General features: G+C 44.4%; 1 protein-coding gene across 6 annotated transcripts; it reads left to right on the top strand.

Annotated features, from left to right (window-relative positions):
• The first annotated feature begins 8666 nt into the window (after positions 1 to 8666).
• On the top strand, positions 8667 to 21638 carry LOC128938436 (myosin-1B-like). Of its 6 annotated transcripts, none has more exons than XM_054278653.1 (38): positions 8667 to 8870; positions 8958 to 9101; positions 9193 to 9349; positions 9669 to 9696; positions 9795 to 9909; positions 9995 to 10087; positions 10217 to 10280; positions 10377 to 10475; positions 10567 to 10670; positions 10751 to 10889; positions 11132 to 11250; positions 11347 to 11496; positions 12183 to 12353; positions 12596 to 12882; positions 12975 to 13065; positions 13537 to 13624; positions 13718 to 13835; positions 14046 to 14169; positions 14252 to 14388; positions 14490 to 14745; positions 15633 to 15875; positions 15982 to 16158; positions 16244 to 16389; positions 16477 to 16567; positions 16658 to 17047; positions 17159 to 17285; positions 17522 to 17640; positions 17916 to 18112; positions 18365 to 18548; positions 18635 to 18800; positions 18974 to 19098; positions 19372 to 19680; positions 19832 to 20035; positions 20286 to 20411; positions 20506 to 20676; positions 20768 to 20872; positions 21012 to 21107; positions 21483 to 21638. In XM_054278653.1, the coding sequence occupies exons 1-38, from the start codon at positions 8667 to 8669 to the stop codon at positions 21636 to 21638; spliced, it is 5820 nt and encodes a 1939-aa protein (XP_054134628.1). The 6 variants fall into 6 exon arrangements, with proteins under 6 accessions (XP_054134628.1, XP_054134629.1, XP_054134626.1 ...); XM_054278654.1 differs by having other exon boundaries at positions 12596 to 12886; positions 12988 to 13065; XM_054278651.1 differs by having other exon boundaries at positions 12596 to 12898; positions 12988 to 13065.
• Positions 21639 to 22648: the final 1010 nt, after the last annotated feature.

The following is a 22648-nucleotide window of genomic DNA, read 5'->3' as shown; positions in this document are numbered from 1 at the left end:
TCAAAGGGATGAGAAAGGAAAACCAATTTCTCTTCACTTTTGATTTGCTGCCTTGGCTGGAGGACAAGGAGTCATTTTGCGTCAACACACTATTTCTGGAGTCAGGCTGCTTGTGATATAAAATGTGCTGATGCACAGATAACTGATCTAGGAAGAAACATGGGCCCATAAGTGGCCTGAAGAAACATGGGCCAGAGAAGTTTTAAAATAGATGCAGCTCCACCAGAGCTGCTGCCCCATGGGGACTATGGAGTTCTCTGACCTTCAACAGCTTGGGCATGGACAACTGTGTCTCCTGGGCACCAAAGCATCAGCACTTTAAGAGGCACTAAGACATTATATGTGAGTTATACCTCATCATCCTTCCCTTTTCTTTCTCAGTACAAGCTGCCCTTTTTTTTTCTTTCTAATACTGAACTTTGAACACTGATTTCTGTCATTTCTGATTCATTTTCCAACATCTCTGACATTTCCAGGCACTAATCTTCCTCCCATTGGCTTCTCAGTCCTTCCACCCTGCTCATCTTCTCTGTAACTAAAGCTCCAGTGTGTGGGGAAAAAAGTATCCCCTACATCACTCTGATATTATTTAGAACACTGCTCAGATGTCATCTTCTCATGTTTGCTGGTAGAAGGAGAAAGATTAACTAACTGTGATGCAATTTCAAGAACTGTTTATCCTGACATTCCAGGTCACAGCTTTTACCTTCCTCTGCTCAGTGAAATGACACCTTCCTCTTAACAGCAGATAATCTGCCACTGCAGTTTTTCAGGAAGCCACTTGGAGTCCCCACTGAAAAAGGATGCCATCACCTTTACAAACATGTAAATCTCAACAGTCCATACCAGGAAAAGTAACACTTTGATTTCCATGTGCAAGATCACAAGCATAGCAACCAGTAAGACTAGAGGAAAAGAACTTGAAAGAGAAAAGACACCAATTCATACAAATTAACAAACAGAAAAAAACCAGCCTTGCTCCCCTCTCCCCCCTCTAAAAAATCCCCACCTAAACAGCTGCCTCTGCCCCCAAATTCCACCAGCAGCATTACCCACGGCTTTATGCTCTACTACCCTGGATTTTAGCTCTCATCTCTCACAGCCCATGCAATGAACATCCTGAACTGCTTTTCATCCCAAAGGATGCATTCAAGTCTGTCATTACATTATGAATATTAACAACTTTCTTCAAGGTCAGTTCATGTTTCTTACTATTTTATTTTTTTTCATTCCCTGCACCAGCATGGATTAGGGATGCCTAATAGATCTCCAAACCATGTTTCTTTGCTAGGCAGCTCATCGCACCAGCCACAGTATGACACACAAACAGCCTGAAAGAAATACACTTTACTGTAGTCTAATCTGATTCTTACTGGTTTTTATATACAAAGTATGTCCTTACCATTGCAATGGTCCAGTGCTCAGCCAGGTCTTAGTAGAAGAGTAGGGATGAGAAGTTTTGCTCCAGCAGATCAGAGCATCAGTATTTGTTTTCAGCATGTGCTCTCGTTTTACCCAGAGGCAGCAGAAATGCTGCTGCAGCAGTGTGAATATTCCCTGCCAGACAGTTAATCAGGGTCCACAGGGTGTGCTGATGCCTCCAGCACACCCTGTTCATATGACAGCATGGCTGACTACAGCACTGGAAAGCTGCAGATCCCATGGGGAAGGTTTTTGAATAAAATACCTAATGGATTAGATAATCTAAAGTAGTAATTGGAAATAGTGGTAGGTTTGTCTGTGTTACATGCAATGTTTTTGGAAAGCTCAGAAAAAAAATGGAGAAGCCAGTGAATTTCTGGAAGAAAAGTCCATCAATGGCCATGAGGCACCTGCAGGTCCTTTTCACAATGTGGGGGCTGTGGGGAGCAAGGTGGGGGGAACATTCTTCATCTTCCTTCAGGGCACATCGACACTAAACACCTTAATCCTTCCACCACATATCCCCTCACTTACATGTGGATGGGTCTCCTCAGGCAAGACAAAGATCTACTCACCATCAAAACAGAACATGACTGCTCACCACTGCCTGAAACCTTCCAGATTAATCCCATTCTACTTTTTGGAGTTTTCTTGAGACTGGGATTTATATTTAGGTAGTCCAAGGCTCAGGCACATGTAGTGAAAGCCCTCTATCAAAAATGTAAGTAAACCCACATGATAACAAAGGCAGTTCGTTCTGCTACTTGCCTGTAGGCAAAAAGCTGAAGTTCATCCATATCCCCTATTCTATCTGAAGGCCATTCTGATTCAAATTTATAACAGACTGACTAAATGATCCAGAATGGTGAGGAAGTCACAGTGAGGCTGGAGAAGTTTCTCCCATCAGTCATGCCAGCCCTGGATGACTCTGTGAATCATGAGATTCCCGTGTTCTGCCCACTGAAAGCTCATTCTGGAGTGGCTGCCATGGAGTGCTCCTGTGGCCATTGCAGGGACCAGACCATAGTTCAACATTTGGTGGGATCAGGTTACAAGCTGGGGAGAAATTCTCTTCTACTGAGACCATACCTGCTCAGTTCCCCTTCAGGAGGGATTTCCAGACCTGCCTTCATACACCATGCACACACCATGTATGGACTACAGTGAGGACTGGGAATGACAAAATCTGGGGAAGGAATGACTGTCCAAAGGGCTGTGACCTTCTGCAAGACCTGCAACAGAGTCCACACTACAAGGAAGAGTGGATAAAGGCAGTTTGTCAAAAGCAGGCCAAGACAGATCAACCTGTCATCTTCAGCAGATGAGACTGTCCAGGCAAAGGAGCTGTGGCATTGCTGATCTAGCTGGATCAGAACAGCCAGGATTTGGAAAAAATCCAGCAGGAAAAATTCTGTAAAGCTGGAAACCAGGCAGGCACTGAGCACTGGGAAACAGGGCAAGGAGCACTTCCCACCAGACAGCTAATCTGCCAGCTGATGTCCTTCAGCTTGCAGGGCTGCAGGGGCTTTTGCTGCTCAAAATAATCTGGAAGTATCTGAGACAACGAGTGAATGACAAACATATTTGGTAAATTCCTCTGCCTGACCTGCTGGAAGGCACCAACTTCCCTATTTCTTTTCTGTATTAGCCACACATGTTACTTGCTCATTGCTGACAGAGAGGAAGTTTGATGGAAAGAAAATAAATCAAAATAAAAGGGAGAGTAACCAACCAGAATGGTGGTGTTGGTATCAAAGTGTCCAGCTCAGAATGTTCTCAGAGAAATATCGGTAAAATGTTTGGCACAGGGGAGCCAAATCTGTTTATCTGGGACCTTTCCCAGGTCCAAATGAAGAGAACAGGCTGTCAAAGGGCAAACCACAGAAAAGTGTTCTTTCCTGAGTGAAATGAAGATGTGTTTGCACACAGAGCTCACCCTCAGGTGGCAGTGCAGGTGGCAGGAGAGGTGGGAGGGCATTTGGTTCAAGGCAGGAGAAGGTGTGGGCAGACACTGCTGCCCCACAGCCTCAGACAGCATCATGGCTGAGCCACTGCCAGGACAAGGCTCTGGGCTGGCCTGTAGGTCCTGGCAGGTCTGTCCCACCTCAAAGCAAGTGGGTGGCTCACTGGTGTCCCTTAGGTGCTGGCCAGGGACAGAGGGAGGAGGAGTTCTGAAGGAAGAACATGAGGCCTGGCACATTTTGGAGAGGGAAGAAGCCGAATGAGTGGGCCTCATGGCAGGCCTCAAACACCTTCAGCTGCCTTTGGGGTTTTTGAGGGGCCAGCAAGGTGCCATATCAGAAAAAGGAGCAAATAGGGTGGCAGAAATGTGTGGCAGCTGGGCAGACATGGTGACCCTGAAGCAGATTGTCTCAGGTCTGGAGCAGAGCAAAGCTTTGGTGCATTGGGTGAGTTGAAGCTCAAGTATGTCTTGCCCCTACAGTAGACTTGGCTGAGACTGTGCAGGGTATTTCTGTGTCATCAGGGTCTTTCCCCATGCTAGTACTGTGTTAGCTCATGAACTCAGCATTATCTTGCCTCTTGATGAAGACTTACAGCACTCTTGTGACTTCCTCTGATTGTTGGAACCCTGGATGCTGAGACTTTCAAACTTTCTGTGCTCAAAGGCACAGACCCACAGTAAACACTGCAATTGACCTGAGGCTGTTGAGAAGGCTTCCAAAATTGATTAATAGCACTAGGATTGTAGGTGTGTAGTTGTTTAGAAGTGTGTAATATGACAGGGTGGAAAACTCAGAGTTTGGGGTTTTAGAACATTTTAGTAATAAATGTGAAGGAAGATGGAGGTTTTAGGGTGGAGGCAGGTTGTTCTTTACCTGCTTCGTCCTTCTGCACCTTCTTCTTCATGGGTTTAGATGATGTTTTGTAATTGGGCAGAAAAGTCTGCATTGTGGGTTCTTTGCAATCAGTTATTGGGTTAAAAGAGAAAATAATCTAGGTGTCATTTCTTAATTGGATAGTTTAGTGTTAAAAGATCTTGTAACAAGAGATTGTTGGCCATTTTGTTCCTTGCTAATAAAAGGCACAGAACTCATGGTTTTGAGGCTGTTTTACTGATAAGAAATAATAAACACCTGAGTCCCAACACGAACTACTGTCTCAAGTGCCTTCACTCCTGACCTCGAGAAACCAGTATCTGATGATCTGAATTCTCTCCCAGCCATTCCTCCCAACAAGCTCTCATCCCACCTCAGAATTTATATAGAATATAAATTTATTATAAATTTTTATTATTTAATATATAATATATAACATTTATGTTATTTAATTTCTATTATAGATTTATGTAGAATTTATGTTTACCCCCTTGTCACACAGCTTATATGGATCAAACATCAAGTTATCTCTCAGTTTTGCCTTCCGTACACACATACTTCAGGAAAACCAGAATTTTGCTTCTAGGAAGTGATTTGTGCCTTATTTGTGCCAGCATACTTTACAGGCATGATGATTGTTAACATTCCACTCCCTAGGAAATATAAAAAAATGCATAAAAAAATGTGTTTGCAGCCACATTTACATCCAATCGACCCAGTTTTTAAATGTCCTCATTTCAAGCTGGAGGCAATGTGCCACTGCCTGGGAGTCCAAATTTCTTGATATTAACATGTTCCAGTTGTTTTTTGCAAATACAACCTCAGTGTTGCATTCTCTGAATCTGTAATGTTTACATTTATGACAAATTCCATTCATTTCTCACGCTAAATAATGACTATTTTTCATCCATCTGCAACCCTTATCTCTATGGATTTTTCTGCCAATGAGAGCAGGAAGCTCACTTATAGGTCTTCAATAGCAATACAGGCTCCCTTTTTTTTCTTTCTTTCTTTTTATATATATATTTTTGTTTATTAAGACATGTCTGTAGGCCTCAGACTTGGATAAATAATCGAATTTGCTATGGGATACACTAGGTTTTGCACCAAAGTGATGTGCATGTCCCTCTGGTGTACAACTACTTGATGCCAGGCAATGGACAAATTCGTAGTATAAAAATTAGGTTTAGACGTAAAATACAACAAGACATTTTCACTGACTCAGACAAATCTCTAAGCAACACATCAGAGAGGCTGTGGAAGCATTCTCAGCAAGATCACTACATGCATGTTACATTTACATATTCTAACGGGGAACCCTCTCTTGGCAAGGGTCTGAGGAATGAGCTACGAAGATCTGGATACAGATATTCTCATTTATTAAAGAAACTTCCCTGTCCAAGAGGAGTTGGACCAGGTTCTTTCATTCTGTGATCTTCTTCTCATCAAGAGCCTGTCTTCAGGATGCCTGAATCCCGTTTCCTCAATGGAGAATATCAGCACTGCAGTGCTTTGTCCAAGCTGCATTTCTGGGCAGAACAGACTGTTCCCATAGACATCCTTCATTCTGCCCTGTGTTGTTCAGCTGGGCTGTGTTTTGCTTCCGCACGGATAGAATCCAGCCCTGCAGAGATATATGGATACAGAGTAATATGAATAAAGAGTAGTATGTAATAATCTGACTAAGGTAAGCAATGCAGACAACAGTGAAATCCACGTATCATATCCAAGATCTGTAAGTAGAGAGCTCTGTGAAAGGACAACTGTCATCAGACATACGATGTCCTCAGAACAAGCTGAAGTATGCATCCAAATGTCACTATGCTCGCCCAGGGAATGGTTTTGCCTTGCTCCCTTAGCTCAGATTCATGGAGCATCCACGGCCTTATAGTTATTAGTGGTTACCCTCATTCCTCTAGTCATCATTAGCTGTATTTCCCCCCTTAGGAATCTTCTCATATTATTTATAGGCGATTTATTCACATAGCTAGGAAGACACCAAAATTTTCTAATTATATCTAGTAACATCACTTTCCAGTTTTCAGTACATTCAGTTTGCCAGACAATGCTTTGCCAAAAACAAGGTTTGCCAGAAATGCTTTGCCCAAAGACAGAGGAGGCATCTGCAGCATGCGCTGACCAGACCTTATAAAAGAGTCCTTGGATCTGGGCTGCTCTGTCTGCAGAGGAAATTCATGGTAAGTGCACGTCTCTGGTGGGCAGAAAGGGACACTGTCCCTGCAGTCCCTCTCCAGCCCTGCTGTCCTGATGTATGTACATGTACTTGCAAAGATTTGATATTTGTATCATAAAGCATGTTGGCATTTTCACTTTGTGATCTGTCTGTGGAATTGTGTGCAGCAATAATGAGCGATCTCATGATTCTGCTTTACAGCACTGATCACCTCCCAGCCTGCAAGGCATATTCTCATAGCATAAGAGGTAAGAGCCACATTTGCTTGCATTTAAGGGATAGAAAAAGATGGAAGATTTCTGTAGAACAGATTTCTTCATGGTGACAAATCCCTGTAAAATGTTGTAGGCATTTGCTGTATGTTTTTGTGGCCAGTGCTCTGCTGTAACTAATAAAGCATGCTGATGGCTGGGCAGGCTGCTCACAGCTAGCAAGTTTTCATTAGTGACTGTGCTTGAAGACACAGCCACTGTGTAATGCCAGGAAATGCTTCTTGGGGATTCCTTATGTTTAATTATAGAACACTGAGGTAAACGATCCATTCTGGCATGAAGTCCAGACAGACAGACAGAGCTAGCCAACAGAACAGAATGTTGCAAAACCTTACAGACTTGTGAATTGTAATTATTACTGCATATGAAACTGGCCAATAAATGTTATGAAAATGCTTTCCAAATGATACTCGAGGGTTATAATCTGAATGTAGGCCTCCTACTAGTAAACTTGATAAAAATGCAAAAATAGCTATCTAACTATCCAAACAACAAAAAAGGGGGAGGTACTGCTCCTATTCCTCTGAAAGAAGACTGAGTAAAATGGAAGATCTGCATGCTATTAGGAGTAGCTGCAAATGTTTGTTAAGATTTTGGATATTTACCTAACTAAAAGTTATGTTATGACATCTTACCAAGCTGCCTGTCTAACTTCCTTTGAATTCAGATATTTTCTATTACTGGCTATGTGGTATTTCTTTGGAAGTCCAGTACTGGATTCAGATATCTGGCTTTGATCTATAAATTCTTCAACTGAGGTTTCCAGCTTTGCCTATAGTTATTTCCACAAACAATTAACATAAGAAGAAACAGTTGGTTGTGCAGTATTTTAACCTGATGAATTAGGTGTCCTTACATGCCACTTGCTCACATACTACTGAAATCATTTTGGATGAGAAGCAAACAACTATAGTGAATGATGCAGAGCATCAGCAAAAGACATTATGATAGTCCTCAGAACACCTTCTGGACCATTAGCAACCCAAATGATGCATGGAATGCATCCTCAGGAATTATAGTTGACAACAAACAGAAACTTGCAATTATGCTAAAGAGCAATGTTACCCTGGAAAAGATCCTCAGAAAGCTTCATCCTGAAGCTGATAAGAACCTCAGAAATCCTGAATATGAGAAAGAATAGTCCCAGACAAGAGTATGTGGTACTTCATTTTGGCTGGAGAACAACTTTGCAGAAATGGGTCATGAATTTGGGTGCAAGTGTCACTGTGTGCCTTTGTGGGAAGGAAGATCAGCAGCACATTGTCACATACTCATGAAAGCATGGTCAGCAGGAAAAGACAAGTGGTTCTTTCCCTGCATTCAGCTCTGATATCTGGAGCACTACATTCAGTTTGGTGCTTTCTGGTGACCAAACAACGATATTTTGGATGGAATCCAGGGGAGAACTATCAAAATAAGTAGGAAAAAATGATGTATGAGAAGAGGCTGCAAAGGTGAGATTTGTCTACACTGGGATGAAATTAAAAAGTGGTTATCTTATAGCTATGTTCAACAATAAGAAGATGGGTATATCATAGAAAGAGATAGACTTCTCAAATGGGAAGAGTGAAAGGCTGAGGAATAAAAAGCACAGATGTCAGTCACAGAAATTTTGATTAGGCAATAAACAGAGGAAAAAAATCACCATCAGGGTCATCAGAAATGAAACTGGGATGAAAAGAGACTAGAAATATCTGTTCTTTGACATAATAAAAACTACTCTGGAAAAAGCTGTGGGAACCTGCTTCTAACATTTGCCCTGGTTGCACAAGAAGGTGAACCAAAGAACTACAAAGATTCTTCCCAAATCATACTTTCTATTACACTTTTAGGGTCTATCAATAAAGTGTGTGACAAGAAAAAAAATAAATACTAATTTGGGCAACATATCTGCTCCTCCACAGTGATCTCTGCGGACAAGCCCCTCCACAAAGTGCAGCCATGTCCTCGGACGCTGAGATGGCCATCTTTGGGGAGGCAGCTCCTTACCTCCGAAAATCGGAGAAGGAGAGAATTGAGGCCCAGAACAAACCTTTCGATGCCAAAACATCTGTCTTCGTGGTACATGCAAAGGAATCCTTTGTGAAAGGGACAATCACGAGCAGGGAATCGGGAAAAGTCACTGTCAAGACTGAAGGGGGAGAGGTGAGTCAAAAACAAGGCCGAAGGAAAATATTATCAGAACACTGAGCTTTTCAGAGACACATGTGGATCTTTTGTTTCCTCTGACAGACCCTGACTGTGAAAGAAGATCAAATCTTCTCCATGAACCCTCCCAAGTATGACAAAATCGAGGACATGGCCATGATGACCCACCTGCACGAACCCGCTGTGCTGTACAACCTCAAAGAGCGTTACGCAGCCTGGATGATCTACGTAAGTGGCAGCAGCAGCTTCCTCTGGGCAGCCTCAGGAGCTGCTGGGCCAGCCTCAGGGCAAGGCAACGTGCTGTGTCCCTTCCTTGCAGACCTACTCGGGTCTCTTCTGCGTCACTGTCAACCCCTACAAGTGGCTGCCGGTGTACAACCCCGAGGTGGTGTTGGCCTACCGAGGCAAGAAGCGCCAGGAGGCCCCTCCACACATCTTCTCCATCTCTGACAACGCCTATCAGTTCATGCTGACTGGTGAGTGGCTCTGTCTAGCCTTTAGGGGCACTGGGTCATTAAATGCTCTGAAGGGATCCCCTTTCTCAGCAAAGTGAAGAGGCTTTTTCAAACCTTTCTTGGATCTGACACACACATCTGTTGGAGTTTACTATCGTCATAGCGTGGTTTCTACTGTTTTAAATTAAAGGCTCCTCTGTAGTCAGGGATGTGCTTTGGAAAGGTTTGCTTGTTTGATTGCAGCTGACATCAGGCAAAAGACTAGACTTACCTGACAATGTTTCATTCTTCCTCTGTTGTTCACTGAGTTTTAAATACCATTTTTCTGCCTTGTTCACAGATCGGGAGAACCAGTCCATCCTGATCACGTAGGTACCCCCCCTGCGCAGGTCCCTGTGGGGCTGCCCAGATCCAGGGCCCCTCCTGCCTGACCACGCACCCTCTGCTTCTCTCTTGGCTTTGGCAGCGGAGAATCCGGGGCCGGGAAGACTGTGAACACCAAGCGTGTCATCCAGTACTTTGCAACAATTGCAGCCAGTGGAGAGAAGAAGAAAGAGGAGAAGTCATCAGGCAAAATGCAGGTGAGTCAGGAAGGACAGACTGAATGCTTGGCCTGTCATTGCCCTGTCAACCAAACACAGTCACTGAATAATGATGTCCCTGCAGGGAACGCTTGAGGATCAAATCATCAGCGCCAACCCACTGCTGGAGGCCTTTGGAAACGCCAAGACCGTGAGGAATGACAACTCCTCACGCTTTGTGAGTTCTTGCTCTGCATAAAATCGCTCCCCTTCATGGCAACACACTTGATGCCTGAAGAGTTCTTCATGCAAAGGAGACATCAGCAGAACACATCCAGGCTGACCTGCTGCTGCTTCTGCTTCACAGGGCAAATTCATCAGAATCCACTTTGGTGCCACAGGCAAACTGGCTTCTGCTGACATTGAAACTTGTAAGACATTCTCCTGGACTGCTCCCATCCCTTCCCAAATTCCCATCTCCATGTACACTCCCACAAGTGCCTAACTCTTTCTACCATCCTTGCCAGATCTGCTGGAGAAGTCCAGAGTCACTTTCCAGCTCAAGGCGGAAAGGAGCTACCACATCTTTTATCAGATCATGTCCAACAAGAAGCCAGAGCTAATTGGTATGAAGTATTATGAATTGTTTGATAAAATCTGAATGTGCTAAGTATTTATGTTCATTCTCACCCAGATACATCCTATTCCTCTGTACAGACATGCTCCTCATCACCACCAACCCCTATGACTACCAGTTTGTGAGTCAAGGTGAGATCACTGTTGCCAGCATTAATGACCAGGAGGAGCTGATGGCTACAGATGTAAGTGTCACTGAGCATATTGGTTTGGTGAAATTTCCTTGTAATGGCCTGGAGGTTTATTTGAGTGCTTCTGTTGCCAGAGTGCCATTGACATCCTGGGCTTCACTGCTGATGAAAGGGCGGCCATCTACAAGCTGACAGGGGCGGTCATGCACTATGGGAACCTGAAGTTCAAGCAGAAACAACGAGAGGAGCAGGCAGAGCCTGATGGCACCGAAGGTATTAAAGCCTTGTAGAACTCCTAATCACAGATATGGATAGGTGGAAGTTGGCAATCATGTATTTTCCTTCTGTTTACTACCACAAATGCATAAATCTCAGCTTCCAGACTATTCATGCTTCAAAACTTCCCTTCAGGATATCACATTTCAGTACTGAGACCAACGGCTACATCTTAGAGGATATCCCCTTTCAATTATCACTCCTCCCATGTTTCTTCCTCCCTCTCTCTTTGTGTTCAGTTGCTGACAAGGCTGCCTACCTGATGGGTCTGAACTCAGCAGACCTGCTCAAGGCCCTCTGCTACCCCCGAGTCAAGGTGGGGAATGAATACGTGACCAAGGGCCAAAATGTGCAGCAGGTAACAACAACCACTTGGTGACTGGGAACCTCTGACTTGATATACTCTCTCCTTTTGGGTACTATTTTCCTTCTATTCCATTCTCCTTTGGTCTAGGTATACAACTCAGTGGGTGCCCTGGCAAAGGCTGTCTATGAGAAGATGTTCCTGTGGATGGTTGTTCGCATCAACGAACAGCTGGACACGAAGCAGCCCAGGCAGTACTTCATTGGTGTCCTGGACATTGCTGGCTTTGAGATCTTTGATGTAAGGATTTCAGGTTTGAGGGCTGCTCTTGAAGGGAAAGATTATTATATCAGAGGACTTGCAAGTAACAGGCTAGTCATTTGTGATTTTATGTAGGAAAAACTACAGTAATTTTCTTCTCTAGGAGAAAACAAAATCCTCAAAAGCTCCATCGGTACAAGCACAGAGTCATTTTGAATGTGCAGAGGCAGCAAATAGAATTTTATATGTTGTAATATTACAACTGTTTGAGCTTAATATTATGGATTAAAGAACACAAAATATTTTGAATAAATTTATAAAAGAGCTCCAGGAGCAGATCTAGGAGATGCATTGGCAAATATATAATGAGTTAAGGATGTTCAAAATGTTTAAAGAACCAAGAAATTATTAGCTAGGTATTTAATCAGAGATATCAAGGGTTTTCAATTTGGAGACAAGAGCATGCACTCATCTTGTTTGCTGAATAAAAAAATACCAAAGTATTGTATTAATTTTATCAGATTCACTAAAAAAATCTGGCCAAAAAAATTCCCTCATTCACATTATGTAGGTATTTCTTTCTGGAGTTGCATATAGGTTCTCTTATGCATAGGTCCTGGTAATACAGTTGTGTTTTTACTGCGGAGATTTATAAAGGTTGGAGGAGAATGATGAAGTGGGCATATTGATGAGGGTTGATTGTTGTGTTTTTTTCCACTGAGCAGTTCAACAGCCTGGAGCAGCTGTGCATCAACTTCACCAATGAGAAACTGCAACAGTTCTTCAACCACCACATGTTCGTGCTGGAGCAGGAGGAGTACAAGAAGGAGGGAATTGAATGGGAGTTCATTGACTTTGGCATGGACCTGGCTGCCTGCATTGAGCTCATTGAGAAGGTATTTCTGTACTTCACAATGTCAGGTATTTTCAGAAAGGCATTAATTTTATATCTATTTCTAAATGCTGCTCGAAATGGTAAATATGGTAGTGCAGATAGATCCGTTTGAATTATTTTACAATTTGCTGAACAGAACAATCCCTGAGAGCAGCAATATTGTCCCACTCAGGAAGTTTTTTCATCTCTGAGTCTTTCGACCTTTTCACCTTGTCGTCCCTCTTTCCTTGTGATTTCTCCCAGCCCATGGGCATCTTCTCCATCCTGGAAGAGGAGTGCATGTTCCCCAAGGCAACTGACACCTCTTTCAAGAACAAGCTCTATGACCAGCACCTGGGCAAGTCCAACAACTTCCAGAAGCCCAAGCCAGGCAAAGGCAAGGCTGAGGCTCACTTCTCCCTGGTGCACTATGCTGGCACAGTGGATTACAACATCTCTGGGTGGCTGGAGAAGAACAAGGACCCTCTGAATGAAACTGTCATTGGGCTGTACCAGAAATCATCTGTGAAGACCCTGGCTTTACTCTTTGCCTCTGCTGGAGGAGAGGCAGGTCAGTTCTCTGAAATTAATCTCTTTGATGCATGGTGGTTGGTCCCCAAAGCAACAGATGTCTCATTATCTTTACTTTATCAGAGGCTAGTGGTGGTGGTGGTGGCAAGAAGGGAGGCAAGAAGAAGGGCTCTTCTTTCCAGACCGTCTCAGCTCTTTTCCGGGTATGTAAACAACTTTTCATTTCTGCAGAGAGTTATTCTGTATTTTTAGCTGGCTCAGACACAGAAAAAAATGGCAAAAAAACCCCCCAAAAATCAACAAACCAACCAACCAAACAACGAAAAAATATTTTACATATAACTTGTCTTTAGATCGCCATTAAAATCAAATCTTATGGAATGAAAAATAGCACTGTAAAACTGTAAACTTACACTTAATATAAACATAAAATTTTGTCATAAAACATGCCCACTTTCTAGCCTTTATTAGGTTGATGGTAAGTTTTTTCTTGACCTACAAGGTGAGGTTAAATGCTGGGAATCAGATGGGACAGAGCAATTGAGGCATGCTCAGCTGACAATGTTGAGCACAGTGTATCTCCATTGATTGGTCTTTTATGTTAAATTCAAGGAATGCACTGGGTTATTTTTGCCATTTCTCTTATAAATACACACTAAATCATGATCCTACAGGAGAATCTGAACAAGCTGATGACCAATCTGCGAAGCACCCACCCCCACTTTGTGCGCTGCATCATCCCCAATGAGACTAAAACACCTGGTAAGAAGCCCAAGATGAAAGATCCTTGCTCTGATACATCCATTCCCCTCTGCAATGCAATCTGTGCCCCTCATTTGTGCTCTGCATTGCCAGGTGCCATGGAGCACGAGCTGGTGCTGCACCAGCTGCGCTGTAACGGCGTGCTGGAAGGGATCAGGATCTGCAGGAAAGGGTTCCCCAGCAGAGTCCTCTATGCTGACTTCAAACAGAGGTGAGAGCTATGAAATGAAGAGATAAGTCAGGTGTCCTCACCAACTGCTCTCCATCACACAACTGAGCTTTGCCAGGGTCTTTAAGTATGGAGAGATGAAATTCCAACTTCCTCAGCCTGGTTCTGCTGCAAACACTGCTCTTAGTTTCAGTAAAGAGAACATTCTTATGACTGGACATTGTCTTCCTCCTATTTGCTCCAATTCCACAGATACAAGGTGCTTAATGCCAGTGCCATCCCTGAGGGACAGTTCATCGATAGCAAGAAGGCTTCTGAGAAGCTTCTTAGTTCAATCGATGTGGATCACACCCAGTACAAATTTGGACACACCAAGGTACAAACCCCCCATTCACTGCCTGCCTGGGCTTTGCTCTCTCCATCTGACAGTGATGTCCTGCAATATTGTCTCTCTCAAGGTGTTCTTCAAAGCTGGGCTGATAGGGGTCCTGGAGGAGATGAGAGATGAGAAGCTGGCACAGCTCATCACTCGCACCCAGGCCATGTGTAGGGGCTACCTGGCAAGGGTGGAGTACCAGAGAAGGGTGGAGAGAAGGTACACCTTCCTCTTCTTCAGTTAAAGTCATTTTGCTCATGGAAAAGTGTTGACACTTGTCAGACTGAGAATATTCATTGTACATTTTAATTTTGCCTCAGAGAGTCCATCTTCTGCATCCAGTACAACGTTCGCTCATTCATGAATGTCAAACACTGGCCATGGATGAAGCTGTTCTTCAAGATCAAGCCCTTGCTGAAGAGTGCAGAGTCTGAGAAGGAGATGGCCAACATGAAGGAGGAATTTGAGAAAACCAAGGAGGAGCTTGCAAAGTCTGAGGCAAAGCGGAAGGAGATTGAAGAGAAAATGGCCTCACTGATGAAGGAGAAAAATGACCTGCAGCTCCAAGTGCAATCTGTAAGTATCATTAGTGTATTTCTTCCAGGTATCCTCAACGCACATTACTCTAATGTTAGACAATTGTCTGAGAAAATATTTTAATATTATTTCAGACCATTCAGTGTCACCATTATAATAGGAGGTTCTAGCTTGGGAATGGCTTTTGAAGCATGTATGCGCATAGGTCTGTTTATCCAGGCTCACAATACAACATCCAGTGCAGTCACTGGAGATTTAGAATTTAGTTAGCAGAGTCTGTGGAGGAATTAATTTGACAACTTTCTCTGTTTCAGTCAGTTGCTCAAAGACCTACATGTTATGTCACCTGTCTTTCTGCAACCACTTTTCCAGGAGGAAACAAAAAACCCTCTGCATTCTGTCCCAACCCTATATGTACCTCCTAAGTTCTTTGGGAGATCAGGGAATTGGTCAATATTTAAAGATTACCTTTTGTATTTACGCATATTCAAAATAAACTCAGGCTCAAATTGAAACCTCTGATTCCACCTAGACTATATATCAACTTACCTCGCTCAGAGAAAATTAGTTCAATGTCAGTCTTGCCAAGAAATGCTTTTAAAGAAAATAAAGAAAAAAAAAACCGACACATTTATATACAGTATTTACCTTTCAGAGAAAATAATCACAACTATTGAAAATCAAAATACTACTGGATATTATCATCTTATCCATAAGAAAAATAGGAGGGAATAATTGATGAAGCAAAAAATGAAATAGAATGAACTTCTACTCTGATTTAAAAGAGCCTATGCAAAAACCAACTTCCTAGAAGAAAACAAAGAAGAGTAATTCCATGTTTCTTTTTCTCAGTGAGAAATACCATTTCTCTATTCACATTTTGCAAACAGTTGTGATTAATAAACAAATGAACATTTCTCTACTAGGAAGCTGATGCTTTGGCCGATGCAGAGGAAAGGTGCGACCAGCTGATCAAAACCAAAATCCAGCTGGAAGCCAAAATTAAGGAAGTGACTGAAAGGGCTGAGGATGAAGAAGAAATCAATGCTGAGCTGACAGCCAAGAAGAGGAAGCTGGAGGATGAATGTTCAGAGCTGAAGAAAGATATTGATGACCTTGAGCTAACACTGGCCAAGGTGGAGAAGGAAAAACATGCCACTGAAAACAAGGTATGAGGTAGAACCTGTCACTCACATTTAAGAAAATGGACTATGTGCCACTGCAGGAAATCTATAGCTACTTGCTTTATTTATAGTTGCTCCCTTCTTCTCAAAGGTGAAAAACCTGACTGAGGAGATGGCAGCTCTGGACGAGACCATTGCCAAGCTGACAAAGGAGAAGAAAGCCCTCCAAGAGGCGCATCAGCAGACCCTGGATGACCTGCAGGCGGAGGAAGACAAAGTCAATACTCTGACCAAAGCCAAGACCAAGCTGGAACAGCAAGTGGATGATGTAAGCACACAGACATAGAGCAGGAAGAGGACAGGTATGGAGTCCAAGCTGGCTGGCAGAGCCCTGATGGTCTTGTTGTGTTTAGCTGGAAGGGTCCCTGGAGCAAGAGAAGAAACTGCGCATGGATCTGGAGAGAGCAAAGAGGAAACTGGAAGGAGACCTGAAGCTGGCCCAGGACAGCATCATGGATTTGGAGAATGATAAGCAGCAGCTGGATGAGAAACTGAAGAAGTAAGTGTGGCTCTGGGGCCCGTGAGTGCTGGGCTGCAGCACTTGTCTTGTTTCTTGGAGCTCTAACACGGTTCACTTGTCCCAAAGGAAAGACTTTGAAATCAGCCAGATCCAGGGCAAGATAGAGGATGAACAAGCAGTGGCTATACAATTTCAGAAGAAGATCAAGGAGCTGCAGGCAAGTCTCTGTTCCTCTTGCCCTGCCTTGCTCAGGCTCAGCTCAGGCAGGAGGAGGGCACGGCTGTGAAGGGTCTCTGCTGTTCTGCAGGCCCGCATTGAGGAGCTGGAGGAGGAAATTGAGGCCGAGCGAACCTCTCGCGCTAAAGCAGAGAAGCATCGCGCTGACCTGTCCAGGGAGCTGGAGGAGATCAGCGAGCGCCTGGAAGAAGCAGGAGGGGCCACATCAGCTCAGATTGAGATGAACAAGAAGCGTGAGGCAGAGTTCCAGAAGATGCGCCGTGACCTGGAAGAGGCCACGCTGCAGCACGAAGCCACGGCTGCCGCCCTGCGCAAGAAGCACGCGGACAGCACAGCTGAGCTGGGCGAGCAGATCGACAACCTGCAACGTGTGAAGCAGAAGCTGGAGAAGGAGAAGAGTGAGCTGAAGATGGAGATTGATGACTTGGCCAGCAACATGGAGTCTGTCTCCAAAGCCAAGGTACACAATTATGTTATTGGTTCATTGACCCAGTGGAATACAGCACAACCCTTGCTCCTTGCTTTCTTTTGTGTATGGTTAATACATTTTTTTCCATATTCTAAAACACAGGCCAACCTGGAGAAGATGTGCCGCACCCTGGAAGATCAGCTGAGTGAAATTAAAACCAAGGAAGAAGAGCATCAGCGCATGATCAATGACCTCACTGCTCAAAGAGCTCGTCTGCAGACAGAGTCAGGTGAGATACTCACATCTACACATGCAGATAAAATAATGTCTCGGAGTTATTGCAAAAATTACACTTCTGGGCATGTGGTTTTTTCAGCACACTTTGTGTCACATCCAATGTGAAATGCTTGCAATCAGATAATAAATTTTGGCTTGCATGACAACTATCTGGCTTTATATCTCCAAATATTTGCAGTGTCACCATCAGTGGCCTTAAAACTGTTGTGTATCTGCAAATTTTCTCAGGTGAATATTCACGTCAAGTGGAAGAGAAAGATGCTATGGTTTCTCAGCTGTCAAGAGGCAAACAGGCTTTCACCCAGCAGATTGAGGAACTCAAGAGGCATCTGGAGGAAGAGATAAAGGTGATTCCTCCTCTCAGAGGTGCTCCAAACACTTATGTGACTACTGAATTATATGATGAGACAGGGAAAAAAAATCTTATGTTTTTTGGTGCAAGTCGTCTCATGCTAATTTTTACCTCAAGTTTATCCACTATTCCTTTTTTCAGTCCCAATTTCCTTCCTCACTGATTGCATGGTTGTCCATTTGCATAGAAGCATGGTCCAATGTCCCTTTATTTTCAGTCAGATTTTCTGGGATAATTCTGTTCCATGACCCAATACCCTTGTTGCTCCAGGCCAAGAATGCCCTGGCCCATGCCCTGCAGTCCGCTCGCCATGACTGTGACTTGCTCCGGGAACAATATGAGGAGGAGCAGGAGGCCAAGGGGGAGCTGCAGCGAGCCCTGTCCAAGGCCAACAGTGAAGTGGCCCAGTGGAGAACCAAATACGAGACGGACGCGATTCAGCGCACGGAGGAGCTTGAGGAGGCCAAGTACGTGGGGAAAGTGAGGAAGGCTAGCAGAGATTAAGACCAGAAATTCTTGGATACCACTGTGACATTATTGGGAAGAAGTCAGTGTTCTTCTTGGGGTTGGGGCAAAAGGAGAATAGCAAATAAATTCTATAATGCATGTAGTGTTGGAAAAAAAGTCACAGGCAAATCTGTAGAAGACAGGGAAAAGCCCATCAACCACATGCCCCGACTTTCCCTTTTCTCTTAAACCATGAGATACGTTTAACACAGGAAGAAGCTGGCCCAGCGCCTGCAGGATGCAGAGGAACATGTTGAGGCTGTCAATTCCAAATGTGCCTCCCTGGAAAAGACAAAGCAGAGGCTGCAGAATGAAGTGGAGGACCTGATGATTGATGTGGAGAGATCCAATGCTGCCTGTGCTGCTCTGGATAAGAAGCAGAAGAACTTTGACAAGGTCATTTGGCCTCCAGCACCAGCACTCCTGGCCAGAGCAGGGCCCTGTGATGGTCACAGCCCTATTCACCCCCTGTTTCTCTTCAGATCCTGGCAGAATGGAAGCAGAAGTATGAGGAAACGCAGGCCGAGCTGGAGGCCTCGCAGAAGGAGTCGCGCTCTCTGAGCACGGAGCTGTTCAAGATGAAGAATGCCTATGAGGAGTCCTTGGACCACCTGGAAACAATGAAGCGGGAGAACAAGAACTTGCAGCGTAAGTCCCTGGCCCTCTGCTCCTCCCTGGCCTTTCTCACAAGCTTCTCTATCTGCCACATTTAACAGCTCTGGGCCTGCAGGGATAAGACCTGGCTTGGCACCTTGGTAGGCCAGAGCCTTTCACCATTCAGCTCTGTGCCTGACCATGGCGCTTTTCTCCCTTTCTTGCAGAGGAGATTTCCGACCTCACGGAGCAGATTGCGGAGGGAGGAAAGGCGATTCATGAGCTGGAGAAAGTGAAGAAGCAGATTGAGCAGGAGAAATCTGAACTGCAAGCCTCCCTAGAGGAAGCTGAGGTAAAGCCTTCTGTTTTTACCTGATAAGTTACAACGCAGCTCAGCAACTTCAGGTAACATTTAAATAATTCTATGCACTGAGAATTGAGTGGAGGCATAGGAAGCAGGTTTTCTTCACACCGGTAAAATCTTTGAAACCACAGGTATGCTTTTTTCTTTCCTTTCTTTCAATCTCAGACCTGTGGTTATACATTATTCTTTGAAATAGCAATTCATGTAAAGTTATTGACATTGCGATTTTTTATAATTAACAGGATTTTATGCTTTTTTCAGGCCTCCCTGGAACATGAGGAGGGGAAGATCCTGCGCCTGCAGCTTGAGCTTAACCAAGTGAAGGCTGAGATTGACAGGAAGATAGCAGAGAAAGATGAGGAGATTGATCAAATGAAGAGAAACCACCTGCGAATTGTGGACTCGATGCAGAGCACCCTGGATGCTGAGATCAGGAGCAGGAATGAAGCCCTGAGGCTGAAGAAGAAGATGGAGGGAGACCTGAATGAAATGGAGATCCAACTGAGCCATGCCAACCGCCAGGCTGCAGAGGCACAGAAGAACCTGAGGAACACCCAGGCTGTGCTCAAGGTATGGCATTACAGACCAGGTGCTCATGGATTTCTTATACAGCTGCAAATATTTCTCTTCTACGGTTCCATGTTTTCCCTGCTAATATGAAAATGGAAAAAAAGTAAATAGGAAGAATATGCCTTCCAATCTCTCTTACCTTTCTTTCCAGGACACCCAGCTGCACCTGGATGATGCTCTCAGGACACAGGAGGACCTGAAGGAGCAGGTGGCCATGGTGGAGCGCAGAGCAAACCTGCTGCAGGCTGAAGTTGAGGAGCTCCGGGCAGCCCTGGAGCAGACGGAGCGGTCGAGGAAATTGGCTGAGCAGGAGCTTCTGGATGCCAGTGAGAGAGTTCAGCTCCTCCACACTCAGGTAAATTCTAGAATTGAAGACATATAGCACCGACAGTATTTAGAGAATTAAAGTTAACAATAGGTCTGTTTTCCTATTTTAATTGAAGTACCACAATTAGTCTTCAGCAGTCTACCATTTTCATTTATCAGTTATTTGTATTCTTCATATGCAACTGTAATAAAAACAGAAATAAAAATAGGCAATTTGATTTTACTAAGAATAGTGTGAAGGAATTGGAGAAAAAAAATATGCTTTTTTCCTTCAACAGAACACCAGCCTGATCAACACCAAGAAGAAGCTGGAAACAGACATTGCCCAGATCCAGGGTGAAATGGAGGATACCATCCAGGAAGCCCGCAATGCTGAGGAGAAGGCCAAGAAGGCCATCACAGATGTGAGTGGGGCGATCCTGGCATTGCTGATGATGAATGTACTCTCCCAAAAATATCTCCAGCCCCAAAATGACTTTGACCCTTTGCTCTGATCAGGCGGCCATGATGGCAGAAGAGCTGAAGAAGGAGCAGGACACCAGTGCCCACCTGGAGAGGATGAAGAAGAACCTGGACCAGACGGTGAAGGACCTGCAGCACCGTCTGGAAGAGGCCGAGCAGCTGGCACTGAAGGGAGGGAAGAAGCAGATCCAGAAGCTGGAGGCCAGGGTGTGTAGGGCTGGGGCTGTGCCTGAGGGAGCGTGTCCCTCCTTGGAGAGACATTGGCAGGGCAGCTGCAGGGCTGGGCTTGTCCTTGCAGGTGCGTGAGCTGGAAGGGGAGGTGGATGCTGAGCAGAAGCGCAGCGCTGAAGCCGTGAAGGGTGTGCGCAAGTACGAGCGCAGGGTGAAGGAACTCACCTACCAGGTAAGGCAGGAGCTCTCCTTGGGCTGATGCACCCTTATTCCATCAATTAAAAGAGATTCTCATGGACTGTAAGGGTAAATGCTCTATTGTGGTTTGCAGAAAGCAATAATTCATTCTTTCCAATCTGCTAACACTCTAGTCCGAGGAAGACAGGAAGAATGTGCTGAGGCTGCAGGATCTGGTGGACAAGCTGCAAATGAAAGTGAAATCCTACAAGAGACAAGCTGAGGAAGCTGTGAGTATTGCTCAGGGAAATAAAATCATTGCTTTCTCTGAGTGTCACACAAGTATCCTGCTGAGGAGAGGAACTGTGTCATCCAGATATACCCCCCAGCGCATGAGCATTAAATAAGTGGGAGAATAAGTACAGAAATGACAAATTGAAATTATGAAATTGCTCCTCACCTGGAGCAAGGACACCAGGATATCATCTTGGTGAAATTGCCCCAGTAGGGTCCTGAGAAGGGGAGGATGAGGAGCTGTGTGTGAGGCTGATGTGTGAGCAGTAGTGGGAAGGGAATGGAGATTTGCAGCCCCACAAGGCTGACTTGCAGCAGGAGTGAAACCCCTGCCCTGTGCTCCTGAGCCCTGATTGGCTCTGCTCTCACAGGAGGAGCTGTCCAATGTGAACCTGTCCAAGTTCCGCAAGATCCAGCACGAGCTGGAGGAGGCCGAGGAGCGGGCTGACATTGCAGAGTCACAGGTCAACAAGCTCCGAGCCAAGAGCCGCGAGATTCATGGCAAGAAAATAGCAGAGGAAGAGTGAAAATTGCATGAGGCAGCAAAGTGACCTGAGGGCTGCACAAAATGTGAGACCTCTGTCACTTCTTTCTGCAACGAGGCTTTATAAATTAGTCAATGTCTAAAGACAAAGACCATAGATTCCTTTGCATGAAAAGCAGTAGCTACATTTTAGTTTTGCAGTTATTTAGGTGCTGATTGTGTTCAAACAATATTCAAACAATATTCAGGAGTAAACTCCTGAATTTTCTGGAGTAAGATTCAGAAGCTGCAACTACAGTAAAAGTAACATACATGAGAGCAAACAAAAAATTTTACACTGTACTAGAGTGTTTCCCAGAAATGGAATTGTGATTTAAAGTTAGAATAAATAAATATTAAATAAATAATGCTTTTTAGGAAGAGAAATTTTAAGCCTGTGTTTTACAAATTTACAATCATGCATATCAAAAGGAACTGGTTTTATTTTTTAACACTGGAATTGAGAGCAACTCTGTTATCACCATGAAGAAATCTACAAGTCTGGCACCCTGAGAATACAGAGAAGTTCTTAACATGGTGTTTCGACATTGCCAAACAGTGCTTCCTATCTTCCTTTTGCATCAGTGCATGAGCTTTGTTGTATAAGGAAACTGAAAACTGGATGGAAAAAAGTAGCTGATAGACCCTGGCTTTCTTTATTCATCCCACATGGGGTAACACTGCCAAATATAATGCATGAGCAGGACAAAAATGAGGAAAAGCTGACCATGAGGAAGAGCAAGGCAGAAAGGATGTTTCCCATTCCCAGGCATTCTCATTCAGTGCTCCAATGGGGGCTGAGCAGGTGGTGAGTCTGGAGAGCACAGGTACCTCCACCCTGAAGCAAAGCGATCAGTGCCCACTGGGACATCACACTGACTCTGACATTGGAGCTTCCTTTGTCTGGAATAGGTGTTTAGAGGCAACCTGCACAGTAAGAGGCAGTTTAACACACCATTCACCAGAGCCTGGCACATCAGGAAGCTGCTGAGGGAAGATTCTACATGCAGATGT

This window comes from Melozone crissalis, unplaced genomic scaffold (assembly GCF_028551555.1).
Source record: "Melozone crissalis strain CALT ecotype California unplaced genomic scaffold, PUWL_Pcris_2 ptg000026l_1, whole genome shotgun sequence".
NCBI classification, from domain to species: Eukaryota; Metazoa; Chordata; class Aves; order Passeriformes; family Passerellidae; genus Melozone; species Melozone crissalis.
Note: the sequence above shows the minus strand (reverse complement) of the source record. Positions and strands in the feature narration are given on the sequence as shown.